The 17,386-nt window shown below is 35.0% G+C and overlaps 1 protein-coding gene across 34 annotated transcripts in view; it reads right to left on the bottom strand.

The window, feature by feature from the left end:
• Positions 1-17,386, bottom strand: part of LOC121857774 (calcium-activated potassium channel slowpoke-like) — a 205,714-nt gene that overhangs the window by 21,893 nt on the left and 166,435 nt on the right. For 29 of the 34 annotated variants that reach the window (XM_042353931.1, XM_042353932.1, XM_042353927.1 and 26 more), the window contains 5 exons: positions 12,172-12,228; positions 9,657-9,828; positions 9,235-9,459; positions 3,795-3,978; positions 1,355-1,590 (listed from right to left, as the gene is read on the bottom strand). In XM_042353931.1, the coding sequence (XP_042209865.1) occupies positions 1,355-1,590; positions 3,795-3,978; positions 9,235-9,459; positions 9,657-9,828; positions 12,172-12,228 (874 nt within the window). The remainder of the gene's footprint in view (positions 1-1,354; positions 1,591-3,794; positions 3,979-9,234; positions 9,460-9,656; positions 9,829-12,171; positions 12,229-17,386) is intronic. The other 5 variants (XM_042353954.1, XM_042353941.1, XM_042353943.1 and 2 more) reach the window with 1 other exon arrangement.

Below are 17,386 nucleotides of genomic sequence, written 5' to 3'. Positions count from 1 at the left end.
CAACTGCTACTCTTTAATTCATTATAAATACCTAAGAGCTCTCTTTTGGCTGAAAAGATATATTTTGGAGTAAAAATTCAGGCTTACCATTAAACCTATACTGTACAGTATATAGGGGCATGTTAATAAGAACCTCAGAGGTCTACAGATATGGACTAGAGTTCACAAATAAGAAACTACCTTCAATGATCTGGGAGGAACAATCAGAACTTTTGCAATGGAATAATAGAGTTGATCCACTTCAAAGATGACAACTGGAAGCTCCAGGAACATGAAAAATCCTGAACACACATCTGGCTATGTGTGAAAACTAAGTACAGTAACTTGCTTTTGTCATACAAATGTTAAAAATTCCCCAAAAACAACAAAATCTGACTGATCAGGAGCAAAATGCGACGGAATTGAGGAATATACCAATGAAGACTGAGTTTGACAATGAAATATAGGACTGTCAAATGTCTTTGTACCACAAATCTGGAAATAGGATAATATGATCTCCCACTCGGATGCAATAAGAACCTGTGATCATACACTTAGTTTCAAAGGTTACAGTATACTGTACTCTCGATTTAACGGAATCGGATATATCAAACTCTCGATTTAGCGGAGGGAATTTTTTAAAATTATTTTTCGCTCAATTTAATGAACTAGTTTGCTAAATCAAGCAAAAATAACAAATTTTAATTTAGCAGAAAATTAATGGAATCATACTGGATTTAGTGAACTAGTTCGCTAAATCGAGCAAAAATAACGGAAACTTCGATTTAGCAAAAATTTTGATTTAACGGAGAGGGGTGGCTCGAATTAGTTCGTTATTTCGAGAAAAGAAGTTTTTTTCAAAAATCCAGTTTTTATGATTTGGTAATGCGACGTTTAGCTTTCTTAGTGATCCTTCCGGACACTGACCTTCCGGTCCTACTAGCAATCTAGAGTTATGTTGTTCTCTTCCTGTATTCCCTACAAAATTGTCAAATGGGTGAAAATCCAAAGAAGCAAAAACTATGACACTTCCTATTGTAAATAGTGAACAGAATATGATCTCTGACAACAAGAGAGAGGAGCCCAAGTTTAATAGTAACCTCATGAGATGAAGAAGGTGAGTAATTCCTATTATCAACTGCCTCACTTTCAGAGAACATTGCTTCAATTTTGGTTCACTGGAAAAGGAGCAATTTTGCAACAGCACTTGTTGTGCAAAATAGGCTGCCAACATAACATCCCCCCCCCCCCTCCCCTTCCGACCATGGTGGGTATAAGTAGGAAAGTTCTTGGGGTGGTTCACTGATCAATTTTTGACAATTAGCAAAATATATAAAGAGGATAAAGGTAGAAGATGTTTGAAGAGCAAACTTACCGTGGACATTAGAGAATCAAGGACAGAGACAGCAAAGGCAGTACCACAAGCAAAAGGTTGAGTCAAGTAGAGCTCAGTGTCTGGGTCATCATCATCATCTTGGTCAAGGAACTGCACATTGCTGTCATTTATCAATTCTGTGATCATAGGGACATTAGCACCATAGACGGAGCCACGCCGTTGTAGTACAATAGGTGACCCAAGAGGACTCAATGTGTCACCACCACCACTTGGGTCTGTTGGACCAAGCAAAATAATACAAGTTATAAATTAGAGAGTAACAGTGCAAATTGCTAGAATAATATGATTACAGTAAACTCCCCCTAATCCAAACTAATTGAGAGAAAGGCCTGTCTAGTATGGCCAAAATTCTAGGTTGGGTGGGGGTCTGTACTGTCTATATTGCAGGGTGGAAAATCCTAGAGGGTAGGGGATTACCGACTCAAGCTACATAAGAACACTGAACCTACTGTAATTATTATCCTAGACTTAACACCCTCAGGGACTTTATATGCCATATGAATTTTTTTTAAACACTTAGGGTTTTAACATTTGTGAAAAAAAAATCCTTGGTCTCTAATACACTCTTGGCAGCTTGTCATTGGCTCTCAGAGGTGTACTTCGTGAGTCACCAAGCGGCTGGTGTTGCCAGGGCCTCTCATACGTGTGGCAGCAGTGTGTACTGTTTCAGCTATGATAATCAGTTCCATTCAAGCCTCACACCCAAAAAATACATCCATTTGATGGTCCTTATCATATACAGTAGGTTTGTTGTTTTATATAAATATTTATTTAAACAAATGTGTAGATAAATTATTCAGGATTATTTTGGTATAAATGTGGCATTTCTAACTTAAATAGAAGTGATTTTATACACTCCTGTATAAACAATTCTTACCTTTTTCACAAAAGAATCAAATTCCTATCATTATATCGTGTCAATATATTTTGTTTATGGCCCTTTTATGCACAAGGTGTTGTAAATAATTTATTCAGGAACATTTTGGTACCAAAATCATCTTTCTAACACAATTAGAACAGATGGAGTGGATAAAAGTTCATACACTTTCGCTAGCCGTAAATATTTTTGCTTGCAGCCGCAGTCTAATATTTGAGATGTGAGAGTGATAAAGGAATCATACAAAGTGGAAAAGTATTTCATATGGTATACAGTATTAATGAACTATTATTCAAGCTATTGGAGAATTTCAGAGACCAGGGATTCTAGCTAAAGCGGAGATTACTGTATTTACAGTTATCATTTTGTTTTCCTTAAAAGAGTCAATTAATATTTCTGCTCTCTCATTTCTATTACCCAACCCATGTGGTCCTACTTCTGGTGCCTCTTTCCCTTTCCAAACTTCTGTGTTAAAATCACCCATTATAATCAGACATTCATTAAACTTCATGGTATCTTTTGCTTTCTTTAAATCTCCATACAATTTTTTAAGACTTCATCCACACTTCAGTTTGTTGGTCCCATAAACTATTAATATTACCAAATCCATGGGTTTAGGATTAAACTTGACTAACAAAACTCTATCTGACTGCCCAATATTTTTACTTTACTGCTCAACTTCTGGTTTACAAGAATACCAACTCTTCTCTCATGCTTTTTACCACTAGAATATATGAAGTAAAAATCTTCACCACTAATGCTCTTTGAACCTGTCCATCTTACTTCACTTAATCCCAGAATGCTCCACTGCAGTCTTTTCATTTATCTACAAACATTTGCATACTTACCAGCTTCATATTATGTCCTAACATTCCATGTCCCATCCAATCTTGATTTTATGCATGTTCATTCTTAATGTTTACATCATGTTTAATGTCTAAAACTTTGTTTTGCTCAGACAGTACTTGCTTTGTTTTGCTCAGACAGTACTTGTTAGCTCTTGGTGGCATACTGCCCGCAAGCACAGGAGGCAATGTGGTTGGACCTTTAGGTGGTAATAATCCAACAGTAACAACCAAAAATCTTTCATTATGTCTGTCCACGGTTGTTCAAGTGTTCGAGGGCAACAGATGAAGTTAATGAGAATCGATGCCCCAAACCTTTTCTCATCAGAAAATTAATTAAAGGCAGTAGAAAAAGTTGGGAATGAACTATGCGGTGTAGAGGTCTCTCATACCTCACTCTGATAAAGAACCAGTCCATCACCTGTGGAATTTGCATGTTTCGTGATGATCCACTTTCAACCTCCTCATCTGAGGTTGCAAGATGGGAACTTTATACCCATCCCAGGTAACCACTATAATTAAGTCCATGTTAATAAATCCTACCTTCTGAAACTGTATTAATGAATCGACAAACAGTCACACATACAGTAAAGATCTTCACATAATCCATAAAAAAAAATTTGAATCAGATAAATAAAAATATTTTCAACTCCACAAAAACAATCATTCTAGAAACTTATAAAAACATTTCACATACTCTGGTTGAGAACGCCTATGGTGTCATCAAAAGTCATGGCTTTGATGTTGAGTGAGGCAAGGATGGCTTCTTTATCAGCTAATGTTGGATCATCATTACTGGGAACTTTTGCGCTCAAGATGACGCACATGTCACACAGGTTGACATTAACGGCTCTTAAGTCTGCTCTACTGAGTGGAGAACCCTGTTGATCAGAAATTTCAATTACAACTACTGTAGAACATAAATAGGTGAAACAATAAATTGTTAGAAAATATGTACTGTATAATTAATTTTAGAAGGACGATACAGTGTATGTATTAGTGAACTTTGAACCTGCTTACCAAGGCCACTACAAATTGAGGTTTAAGGTTTGAAATCCTGTTTTATGACTGAGGAGATGAATAAATTGCCTACAAGAAACAGACTACCATAGAGTGTCCTTGGGCAGACCCTGCTAGTACAGTATTCAGGAAGTGTGTAATGCTCCAAAGTAAGTACATTATCCACATGCATAATATTTTACTGTACATGAAACATCTACAATTTTTCTCACTCAAAACAACTATCGCATTTGAATTTGAATTTACATTCAACTATTGCCTTGAGGACCTGTGAATCACTAGGTGAGGAGTTATCTAGATCCTTAGGTTCAAAGCCAGTACCATGAGCCTCAACTTGATCAAATAGGAAATCTATCATCTTCTATCACCTCTTATATCAGGTGCTCATATGTTTTTTAATCTTTATGACTTGATATCATTCAAGATACAGTATAAGTTGTATCTGTGAAACTTGGTTACTGATAATGATAAAAAAAAAGATTATTTGATCAAGTTGGAATTTGTGTGGAGAGAAGCTGAGAGTGAATGACTCCTGACCTGGCTGACCTGACTCCAAGTTCAAATTCAGTTTCAGTAGTTCAAGTACCAGACCATCTATATGGCATCCAGGAAACAGGATTTACCAGAAATCCAATTGTTTCTCAACCTGGTTAGTTTTGAAACTTGCAGGTTTGGCTGGCCAATTTGTTTTGCTTTTGGTAACGCCATGGTACATACCTCAGTTTTAAGAAGCTGAATTCTGTGTGAACTTGTCTCTCTCTACTTTTTGTGGTTATTTACCTCAATTTGTTATCATTATCATCTATTAAATCTAAAAGGCTAGCAGGAATTACACTTGCTAATGGAAAGTTCAAAATAATTTTTTCGCTCCAAGAACAATGCATCGCCATAGTGTTTATTTGCTTGTCATGATAGGTGATTCTCCCTTCTCTCTCTCACCAGCAATTTTACGAGTGGTTTGTGACAGTCTACTTACTGCCTAAGCAGTCAGTACTCAAGAATAACATATGAGTAGTGTGAAGAGCATTTAATATCTAGACTGGTGCCTGCACTTCGGCACCTCAACTACCCTGAGAGATTGGAGCGCCTGATCTTGCCTAGCTTATACTACAGACAGGCAAGGGGCGACCTAATTGAGGTGTATAAGCATCTCAAGAGGCACTATTCAGTTGAGTGTCCTTACTTGGAGCTGGAGGACGCTCACCCCACAAGGGATCACAGCTCAAGATTGAAGAAGCTGCAGGTCCAGAAAACTGTGAGGGCAAACTTTTTTGGAGTGAGAGTTACAAACTCTTGGAACAATATACCGGAAAGTGTTGTGAAAGCACCGAGTGTGAGCTCTTTCAAGACCAGACTTGACCAACACTGGAGCAGGTTCATGTCCAGTACTTGCCAACAGTGTGTAACAGAGACGTGGCCGATCGCCCAAGCGACTAACGAGATCAGTGGTGAAGAGGATAAAAGTAAAGTAAAAGTAAACGTAAAGTAATCATTATAAGTAATAATACAGCTCCCCATAACACACATTGCCAGTCAGCTGTTGTCTGTGAGATGGCTACATGCACTGCCATTGTTACATGCACAGAAACTATAAAAGTTATAGAATAATTATTTTAATACTCTACCGTGACTTGAAAGTAAAGAAAATATACTATAAGACTATACAGTTTATGAAAAATGAAGAGCATGGGTGGTTATTCTTTTGTTGTTACTGTATAATGTTATTACTGTTACGAACGTGTTACGTTCCTGGACCCTGTTTGTAAATCGATCTGTTCATAATCGAAACATTGTTATTTTCAAATTTTAGGTTATGTTAAATCACAACCCTACCTATATAAAACAGCCATAATATCCCATACATAACAAATAATATAAATAAAGTGATGTTAAACAATACAGAACAATGAATGTATTGTACTGTAATGAAAAAATGGGATTTGAGTTACAGATTTTTGTCAGGCGTTCATAACTCGGAAAATACCTGTGTGTTGTGTGTGTGTGTGTGTATAATATATATATATATATATATATATATATATATATATATATATATATATATATATATATATATATATATATATATATATATATATATATATATATATATATATATATATATATACGTACTGTATATATATATATACATGTATTCACAAACACGCACACACTGGGCTTAAGACCAGAAATCCACCAAATCCAGGAAACCAGTTCACCTTAAGTCCCAAGCTTGCCGATTAAATGGTTAGGTACAGTACCTGTTGTTTCAATTGAGTACCAAAAGTTACAGGCATTTCATTTGCAGCAAAACATAATCCATATGGATACTGCATCTACCACAGAATATTATACTCTTTTTTGGTACAGTTCTGTCAATCTCTGCCCAATGGTGTTCTCTAGTGGTGTATCACTTTTATGTCACTTGTGAAGCTCCAGAGACCATTAATTACGATAAAAAGAGAAAGATGCAGCCATGTATGGCACAGTGATCATAATATTAATTTTAAAATGGCCCCAGTTTGTTAATTACATGCGTTAAATATTCCTGCAGGAAGTAACAAGCAAACTACCCAACTGGCTAGTAAGCTGACAAATGCTAAAGAGGATATTATGTAAGTGTTTTTGTGTGTTAGTGTTGGCCTCCTTTCCCTTAATAAGTCTGGTCATTACATAAAAAAAAAGGTATCTTGTACACTGAAAATTGTCCTGGCTAGTCAAAAGTTATTTTGTTAAAACAGATGGAAGTAGTATTGTAACTAGGTACTGTACTATTACAAACAGCAGTGTAAAAATGAAAATACAGTATTACAGTTTACTGTTTTGTGATATTATCAATTATGGAAACTGCATCAGTGAAAGGCACATTTTGGCACATTTTCTTTTAAGACAAATTTATGAACTTTGGAGAAAAAAGTGATAAAAAGATACGGTACAGTATTAACTTAAATTATTTGTAATAATTCTTAAGCAAAGATTAAAAACAATTTTGATAACAATATACAGTAAATCTTTAACATCACAGTGGGGTTCTCACCTCATCTCTTCATTATTCAATGGTTAAAAATACGTAACACTCCTGTGTTTGACTGTACGTAGTTACAGATCAACACTGACAGCAGTAGTCAGATAGTCGACAAAGTATTGTGTCAGTTTAGACAACTAACAGGGCAATGAATGAATGAATATGTAAGATGGTTATAATGGGGGATGATAAATCTCCACAGACCTGCATGGGTGAAAATGTAATACTCTATCAAGGTAAGGGTTTATGGAGCTCTTTGCAGGTGCAAGGATGGTAGGACAATTCTGGAGAGATTTTGTTTCCCTTGCTGTACTTATCGCAGCTAAAAGACTGACAGAGATAGAAAAATGTGTGAAATGTGTTTAATAAATTACCGTAAGCCATTTTTATACCTACCTATTTTTCTGTCTTACCTCTCACCACCACTATACTGTACTTGCATCCAGTTGGGGGGTAGATATAAAAAGAAAATGCTGCCACTCATAACCCTGAGATGGATTGTTAGTCACAAGACCCTTGCTGCCTTGACACCCAGATACTGAACCTTTCTATCTGTGCCGTCAGTATACAGTATATACCTCAGCCCTTCAAATTGGACATGAATTAAACCTTAACTTGTCTCTAAGCAGCTCTCCAATATAAAAGAAGAATGGAGAATATTGTTTGTATGTGTGTGTGTGTGTGTGTGTGTGTGTGTGTGTGTGTGTGTGTGTGTGTGTGTGTGTGTACATGTATTGCATTTCTAAACACCAGTGGTGGGCACGGTTCCGCTAATCCGCTAATTAGCTTAGCTAACTTTCTCGTTAACGGATTAGCGTTTTCGCTAACTTTGGAAACCATTAGCAGACCAATTAGTTTCCGCTAAATATAGTTCCACTAACTTTAAGTCCGCTAACAAAATTTATACATGTTTGTTCCTGTCTGTTGTAAGCTTGTGACGCCGCGACGCGTGTCTCCAACAGCCAGTCAGGCACGCTTGGCTGACTGCGTGTTAGTACGTGTAAACGTGACAAGACATGATTTGTCAACGCCGCGCCGCAGCAGCTGAGCGAATGGAATTTTTTTATTATTAAAGTTTAACACTTTTTTTTACAGTAAATAAAGACTGTCAGTGTATGTTGAAAGAATCATAGAATGTAATTGTAAACTAATGTATAATTTCATTTCTCATTTATTTGTTAATTTAATTAGGATTTTTGTGTCAATATATTTGGTTATGCTAAGTACTGCATAAGTTCATAACCAGGATGCCATCCATGGTGTGAGCCAAACAAAATTTTCTAAAAACTTACTTTTCATTAAAGTTTAGAGTTTTCTGTTTATTTACATGACTAAGACCAACAATAAGTTATATAAAAATGCATTGTATAATGTGTATGTGGTTGGTAGTGCATATTTACATGAATAATGAATAAGGCCGGTAGGTTGTATGAGAATGCAAATTAATTATTTGTGAAATTATGTACAGTGTACACCTTGATAAGTTGATCATCAATTGGTCTTGGCATGATGCTATTTGCTACCTATGCTATACAGTACTATGGTTTTTGGATTCGTTTAATACTTTCTGTCTTTTCGTACAGTAAATAAAGATTATAAAGTGTATGTTGAAACTTGAATGTAAACTATTGTTTAATTTCATTTGTTCATTTAATTATTTGTGTACACCTTGATCATCATCTGATCTTGGCATGCTATACCTTTTTGGAAAGCTCTAAGTCTAAGCTACAAGAAAACATATGAAAATTTCAGCTCTCTAGGTCTGTTTTTAAGGGTTTCAGAACCCCCTCCCCCCCCAAAATAAAGAAGCTAAATTCATATAATAAAAGTTAGCGGTTAGCGTTGACTTCCGCTTTTTTTTTAGCTGTTTAACGGTTTAGCGTTAGCAAAGTTAACTTTTTAGTTAGCAGATTAGCGGTGAGCGAAGCTAACTTTTCATTTAGCTGTGCCCACCACTGCTAAACACTGTATATAATTAGGCATTTGATTTCTTAATTTGGGGAGATATTATACATCATAACTTATTAATTAATATACAGTACTGTATAAAGGAATACAGGTATATAGTGCACAAAAGAAAAAACGAGAAATTCACATTTAGCACAGATATTTTTGGGAGGTTTTGAAGCATTTTCCATTCTCTTCTGATGTAGTCTACTGAACCAACAATAACCACATGTTTGAGCTCATGGTAATGGAAATTGGAGGCTCGGAGGGGCATCACTAAGTTCCGAAGGCCAATAAGAGGAGAATCAGGGTCAGCAAAGAGGCACACCACAACGTGGCCATTTAATACTGTCATCGCCGCTTGGTTGCGATCCTGAAAGAGACAGTAAGATATAAAATGCAGTTGCCTTTCTAGTGTGAAGAAGATGTCAGCATACTATGTTTTATTCCCATATTACTGAATATACAAGGAGTAACCCTCCTTGATATATTGACAGTTAATTACACTATACAGTATACTGTTGTCTTCATATCACATATTATCACTAATGTCACATGCATGTAACTTACTAATATACAGTCCTCCAACGATCTTGCAGGACACCAGTGGAACATTCCAGTTGAGTCATATTTCATCTCTGTTTTCTCAAAGTCAAAATCTTTTGCTTGATCATCTGCAATGCCTACTGTAAGGCCGTTGTTGGTGCCACCATTGCCTCCTCCACTGCTACGACTTGTGGGCCTGTGGGAGCAGTGAATGAGGACCTAACATTTCGAGCATGGGTCCTGGTTTTATTAGCAGGGCCTATTACTGAACTGCAACCACATCAAGCAAGTAACTTTCCCTAATACTAGAAGGGTACAGATGATTCCATATTTTCTACAACACTAAACTTAAACTATGTTCCTAGAGGACCTCATGTTCATTTATTTAAGAAATTCTGAGAAACCTCACAACTTACTTGAAACCATTCGGGCCCAAACTTAGAGGGTTATATTACTCCAAGTTGGGAAAATGAACCATTCATAACTAAAATGCAACATAAATTGGTGACAAACAACACAATAACATGTTACAAAAAATGCTATACTGTACTGTATAATGTACAAAGTTTCCAGGCAATTACATATTACAATCTGATAAACAGTGAAGACCTTGAGGAATGGTTTCAATGAGCATATACGGTATCAGATAATGATGAGTTTTTCAAAAGTACTACAAGCACTATGTGAACACCAGTAGAATATATTATGACACAATCACTTATTTAATTTCTATCATTTAGTACTCATCTTGACGAGCAAACAGCTGACACTAACACATGTAAATAAAAGATGAGTTATGAGCAATTACTCTTAGAAGTTACAGACTGAAAACTTTTTGAATGATATTATTTAATTTTGTGTTAATCTATTAATAATTTATAAAACAACAAGCATGTATAATGCAGTGTTCAGGCAGAAGAGGCAAGTGACACTAAAGAGGATTTAGTTACTTACAGTTACCACAGACATATGATCCAGCTTCATGAATACTTTATAATGCGGAGATGAGCTTCAGTTTTACTATGCTTTCAAGTTATTACAAACACCTCGTCTTTGTTCAGAAAATATTTCATTGGACAGTTGTGGAATTAATAGCTTTTGCAAACTCAAAGGGGTTTAAGGAAGACCTACTGTATACTGCATGGGAAGTTCATAAGCTTACTGGATCATCTGCCCATGTGAGACTTGCAGCTACACACATACACATACTGTACAGACACCAATGCCTACTGAGGGACAATTATGAAGATAGAGCAATCATGCTTCACTTTACCATATTTTGATAAAAAAAAAAATATATACAGTATATATATATATATATATATATATATATATATATATATATATATATATATATATATATATATATATAGCAGTAGACTCTGCTATATTTCACAGGCTTTGTGAAATATAACAGAGTTCAGGACTGCTTTTAGTATCCTGGTGGTCCAGCGGTTAGCTGCCTCGTCACAGTCATGGGCTCTGGGCCATGGGTTCGAGTCCCATGGTTGAGGTGTTGATATATATATATATATATATATATATATATATATATATATATATATATATATATATATATATATATATATATATATATATTTTCTTCTTCATAAAAGTATGTAAAACAAATTAAAAATACCCCCTTTACAATGTGGCATGATTTGATCACAGTACAGTACTTTAGTAATGACTGGTGAAGAAATTTTAGGATGGCACAGAAAATATTTTCAGCAATTGAGTGAATACTATTGAATTATAGGGTGTAATTCATGTGAAATTGATATTCTAGTTATAAGAATATCATATTCACAGCTCAAGCCACAGAAAGAGGGTGCTATCTGAAGCATAAGTAATGACAGAATGCAATGACACCAGAGAGGTGAGCTAATTGTCGTGCTGGAAAGAAAAGATCAACAGGTCAGGTCAGGTCACCGAAAGGGCATCATGCTCACTAACAGTGAGACTCTGATCTGATATATGCTGTGCAGTTACTATGTCTGTGAATAAAAGTGTGATAATGATGGTAACAGAATGCATGAGTGTCATCATGCGGGTAAATGCAGGCAAGGGGTTAAGGCAGTGAGATGAGGCAGATGCCTCAGAGGCGTGGCCACACTGCCCAGGCATAATTTGACCATTGTACTTTTCATTTAGGCAGGGGTTTACTACACCACTAACCAGAATTTGGATTTAAAATTTACTGGTCTATTCTTGCTATGCTGGCTACATACATTACTGTATATGTGTCTGGGTAATAATGTCACATAAAATAGCACAACATTATGAGACTATGGCACAGTTGCCATTAGTCTTTATGGTTGAGGAGGAGTATGACTCCCTGTGCCACGGTGCGGGCCCCTAGACGCCCCAGTCTGGCACCCACATAGCACCTGGCAGTCTAGTGGCACCAGGGCAGTGGCGTCACAGAGGCCACGCCAGGGAAGGAGTGCCACAAACCAAGAGGGTGACAGTGGAGGGACATGACTCAAGCTACAACAGGAGGGAGCGCTACATGGAAACGTGAGGGGAGGGTGCGTACATGAGTTTCTTGACCTCGTAGCTGAGGTGATAGCTGTACGTGTTGTCCTCTGTCAGCCTGCAAGTAACAAGAAGACAGCGTGAGCGGTCAGCCCGTGAGGAGCGCGCGTGGGACCCGTGTGTGACTGTCACAGACACAGACAGATAGACAGAGTGGCTGGTGAGTGTCGGGCAGTGATACTCCTCAGGACAAGGTTAGTGAAAAAAGTGACAAGGTGAAGAAGTGCTGCAAGTTTATTGTGATGGTGAGGTTACTGACAGCAGTGAAAACTCAGCAGTGGGAAAAAAAAAGGTTTCTAAGGAAGTAGACATAGATGAAAATTAAGGAAAAATCTTGGTATGGAAGCTTGGTAAGGGAAACTACTGGTAACACAGAAGGTATAAGAGGAGGGATGAGTAAAGATGAAATTTGAGTAGAGAGAGAAATACTAAATATTGATATGTATTATGGTTGGCGAATGAGATATCCTAGCTGATATTAATACCAAAGTGTGAAATATTGGCAAAAGATTAAAAGTTTGATATAAAAATGGTTAAACAAATGAATATAATTAAGTAAAGTGATGGCAGTGGTGCAAATGGGTGTCAGACACTGTTGGGGTGAGCAGACAATCAGCAGAAGTTAACTGTAGTCTTTCATAAGATCAAGATAATTACATTTAAATAAATCAATATCAATTTCCTGACAAGAATAAATTCCCAGAGAGGAAGAGTAACACCAAGAGGTGATACAAGCATATTGGCCAACATTCCAGTGCTTTGATTTGCCACTGTCTACAAAAGCATGTGAATGTTGCAAAGATGATATCAGTATATAGCAGTGTTCCAATGAGCCTTAAACTACAATACCCAAACATTACTGGTCACTTAAATGGATATGTGGTGTTGATCTACTGTACAATATGTTCTCAATAAAGTTCTCAATGTCTATCATGGACTTATGGTTCATATCTTCAAAGTGAAAAGCAAAAATGGAGGTAGATGAGTCTTTTTGTTAAAGGCACAGAGTATAATTAATTAATCCTGAATAATAACAAGTGTAAGAATGATAAAGTAACTGCAAATACATGGATCAGTACTGTATTCAGTATATATATCTTTAACAGATACTATATATATATATATATATATATATATATATATATATATATATATATATATATATATATATATATATATATATATATATATATATATATATATATATATATATATATATATATATATATACAGGTTAAATTTCTAGTCCCGCATTCTGTGGTCTGGAAACTCCCGTGGTCCGGAACGATTTTAGTTTGTCCAATAGGTAGATTGCAGCTTTTTTTTTTTTTACTTATCTGAATTATTATTATTATTACAGGAGTATTAAATATTTGCCCTCAGGGCCCAAATGGGTTGGTGACCTATGCCCGGGTGGGTTAATCCCAGAAAAAAAAACCCGCGGGAAATTAAGGTTTGTTTTGTTTATATCCGGCAGCTCGGCTGCTCTCTCTCTCTCTCTCTCTCTGCTTGTCTATACAGAATACAACATTTAACCTTTCAATATATATGAGTAGTAAATAAGTGTTGCTTTCATATTCTGATGTAGAGTAATGACGATATGTTTTCACATGTGCGCACTTACATACGCGCAGTCTCACTTTTTTTTTACCATTAATGGTTAGCTACTTATATTGTTCCATTTATTAACATTAAATAACTTTACAGGTACTTCAAACAACCATATTAATTTTTTTTACATTAATTTTACTACAGCTACAATCAGGGTCTTATTTTCTTCAATTTTATATATATATATATATATATATATATATATATATATATATATATTATATATATATATATATATATATATATATATATATATATATATATATATATATATATATATATATATATATATATATATATATATATATATATATATATATATATACACAGTGGTCCCTCAGTTAAAGAACGGTTTGATTAACGAAATTTCGGTTAACAAATTACCTCCCATAAGGATCTTCAATTCGGTTAACGAACAAAACTTCAATTAACGAAATCCTTACGACAAACACGTTTTGTTGTGAGCATCAGCTGATGGGCTAGTCTGCCAATTCAGTAATCTGTTCTATGTTTACATTCGTTTCCAGTGGAGTAAATATCAAGAAAATTGTGCTCTTTAATATTTGTGCATTTTTTATCCTAAAATTATGGGTCATTCTAAAATTTAGCCATCCAAGCTCTGTCTACATAAAGTTTTTCAACTATTATTTTTGGCTCGATATATGTAACTTTATTCATTTATTGAAACTCATTTACATGCACACAATGTCCAAAGGGCAAAGCTGTACTGTACATGTAATCAAAATAATGTACAAAATGATGACTAAAATTTTTGTCTAGTGCAAACTATAGAATGTTTACATTCAAATTAATCACTATCTCATAAGAATTCCAGCAATGTAAATTATATTCTCCCCGGTCACTTCTATGACATTTAAAAAAAATAAAAACCAAATGGGCATAAATAAACAAATTTACAAATACTAAATACTTCACTAGACCTTGGCGCTAACTGTCAAACATGTCACTGTCACTCTTCCCTCCCTCCCCCCCTCCCAGCAAGGGTTTGGTGATTATACAGTAGGCTTACAGTTTTTATCTTATATAATATCACAGACTAAAGTTAGGAGAATATAATTTGCATTGTTGGAATCCTTGCAAGACAGTGAATAATGTAAATATAAACGTCATATATTTTGCACAAGAGATAAAAATTTTAGTACATTAGTGTAGTACATTTCAATAATATAGTTTTCAACTGTATTTTTGGGTAGATTTACATAAATTTCTTCATTTATTTTCATTCATTTACATGCACACACCATACTAAAAGAAACGTAAAAGAAATAAATTACCTAAGTGCAAACCTGTACTGTACATGTACTAAATGAATACAGTACTAAAATTGATATGTCTAGTGCAAATTACAGAAGTTAACACATGGTGATATAAAGGATGCCATTGAGTTTGTCGAGAAACTCAAGCTCATCCTTTCCAAAGACCCTCTCAATCCGATATGAAGTCTCCAATAACCATCTAGACCAAACTATGGAGCCATATATCAAGATGTATCATGACCACATCAACGCTAGCCGTCAGCGTAACATCACCGACTTCTTCGCCCGCAACCCACAACAGCCAGCCCAAGTCCGTGATAGTGACAGTGATGGTGACTTTGAGGGGTTTGTCAGGGAGGCCCTGACAACTATGGTGGATAGTGATATTGATTCACCTGAGGGCCACTAATCTGCCCTCTGCCTCAGAACCAGCCCCCATCCCCGTATGCCAACCCATCTCTTCTACTAACGTAAGTGTTAAACCTTGATTTTTCTTTTACCTGATACAGTATATTATTCTCTTATTGATATTTCTCTTCTATATTATGTGTGTGTGCATACCATCATAAAATTAAGATAAAATTTGTACTACAACGTATGTATTGTGTAGGAAAAAGTGGAGTTTGGGGGTTGACCCAGTCTCTATTTCAATTAATCCCATATGATCTGTTATTTCGTTGACGCGTTTCTTGTTTTACGCGGACATCCACGGGTTCAATTGACCGCATAAATGCAGACTGTACTGTATATTATATATATATATATATATATATATATATATATATATATATATATATATATATATATATATACACAGTATTACCCGCCTAAGCGGTTTCAATTTAACATGACAAGTTCCTGCCAAGCTAAACCTCACTCACATATGGTAAGTGTCCTGCCCAAAACGCTATTTTTATTTACCCCACCCGCCCACCCTACCTGACTGCCTGCTTAAGTCATAAAAATTCATACAATAGAATTTTACATTGCTAAATTCTTATAATTTCTATATCATTTTGAATATAAACATCATATATTTGCATTAACATACAAATTTAGATAAAAATACTGGTAATATATTTATCTTTTTTAAAAAATATATGATATTACATTCAAATATTCCTGAACACAATGAATCCAGCAATGTCAATTATACACATCCCAACCTTTAGTTTGATAATATTTATTACAAAAAGCTAAGATTCTGCCTTCCCACACATCTCCTTGGGACGGTTGGTGGGGGGTGGGAGGAGGCAACCAACCAATCTGTTCCACCTGTAGAATATTTTTTATTTATTAACTGAAGATATTTGTTTTATCTCATAAAATTCATACAATTACCTATCAATATACACTATATTCTGGAATTACTGATAATCATTTTAGAATACAAACATCATATATTTTGCATTAGACATAAAATTTTAGATAAAATGTTTAATCTGGAGGGAGGTATGTTATCTTGTGCAAAAATATGGCGATATTTTGATATTCAAAATATTCCTATCTTACATGAACTAGCAATGCCTAAATTATATTATCCAGTATCTTAACTGAGGTTATTTTAATAAATTAATAAAACGAATTTTTTAACTTTTCAAGTGGGAGGTAAAAGAGGCTGGGACTAAATCAAGAATAGGGAGTGCAGTACTTTTGATTATGATATAATAAATATTTTTTTTTTTATTAACTGAAGATATTTGTTTTAGCCCAAAAATTCATACAAATTACCCGGCCAGAATATAATTTATATTGCTGGAATTTCTTATAATTTGAGATTATTTTGAATATAAACATCATATATTTTGCATTAGATGCCAAATTTTAGATAAAAATTTTTCCAAGAATCATATATCTTCAAAAAGATATATATTTTATTCAAAAATGATTTCTGCCTTACAAGGAATCCAGCAATGTCAATTTTATTATCCTTAACTTTTTAGTTTGAGTGGTTATTTATTAAAATTTAGCGTTTTCCCAGCAACTTTAATGACACAACTTGGCGACTGTATTACAACATGTTCAATTCCCATATAAATTTGTTCACTTAACTTCCTGATATAAGAAATTGCATTTTAATTTAACCTTATGTTATGAAAAACTGTGTTAAGTGAACAATGAAAACATAGTGGGATTAATTCAATAACTGTCAATTTCAACCTCACCAGATGACAAATAACTATGTTAGAAGAGAAATAACATTCAATTTTTTATGATGGTATAATACTAATATTAAGAGAAAGGATGTAGTTTGATGATTTAATTTTCCTCCTCACACAGCAATATTAAATAGTTGACAGATGGTCGCAGGCCTGTCCCTCCCTCTCT

This window comes from Homarus americanus, unplaced genomic scaffold, assembly GCF_018991925.1.
Source record: "Homarus americanus isolate GMGI-L3 unplaced genomic scaffold, GMGI_Hamer_2.0 scaffold16712, whole genome shotgun sequence".
NCBI lineage: Eukaryota > Metazoa > Arthropoda > Malacostraca > Decapoda > Nephropidae > Homarus > Homarus americanus.
This window is presented reverse-complemented; position numbering and strand designations above follow the sequence as displayed.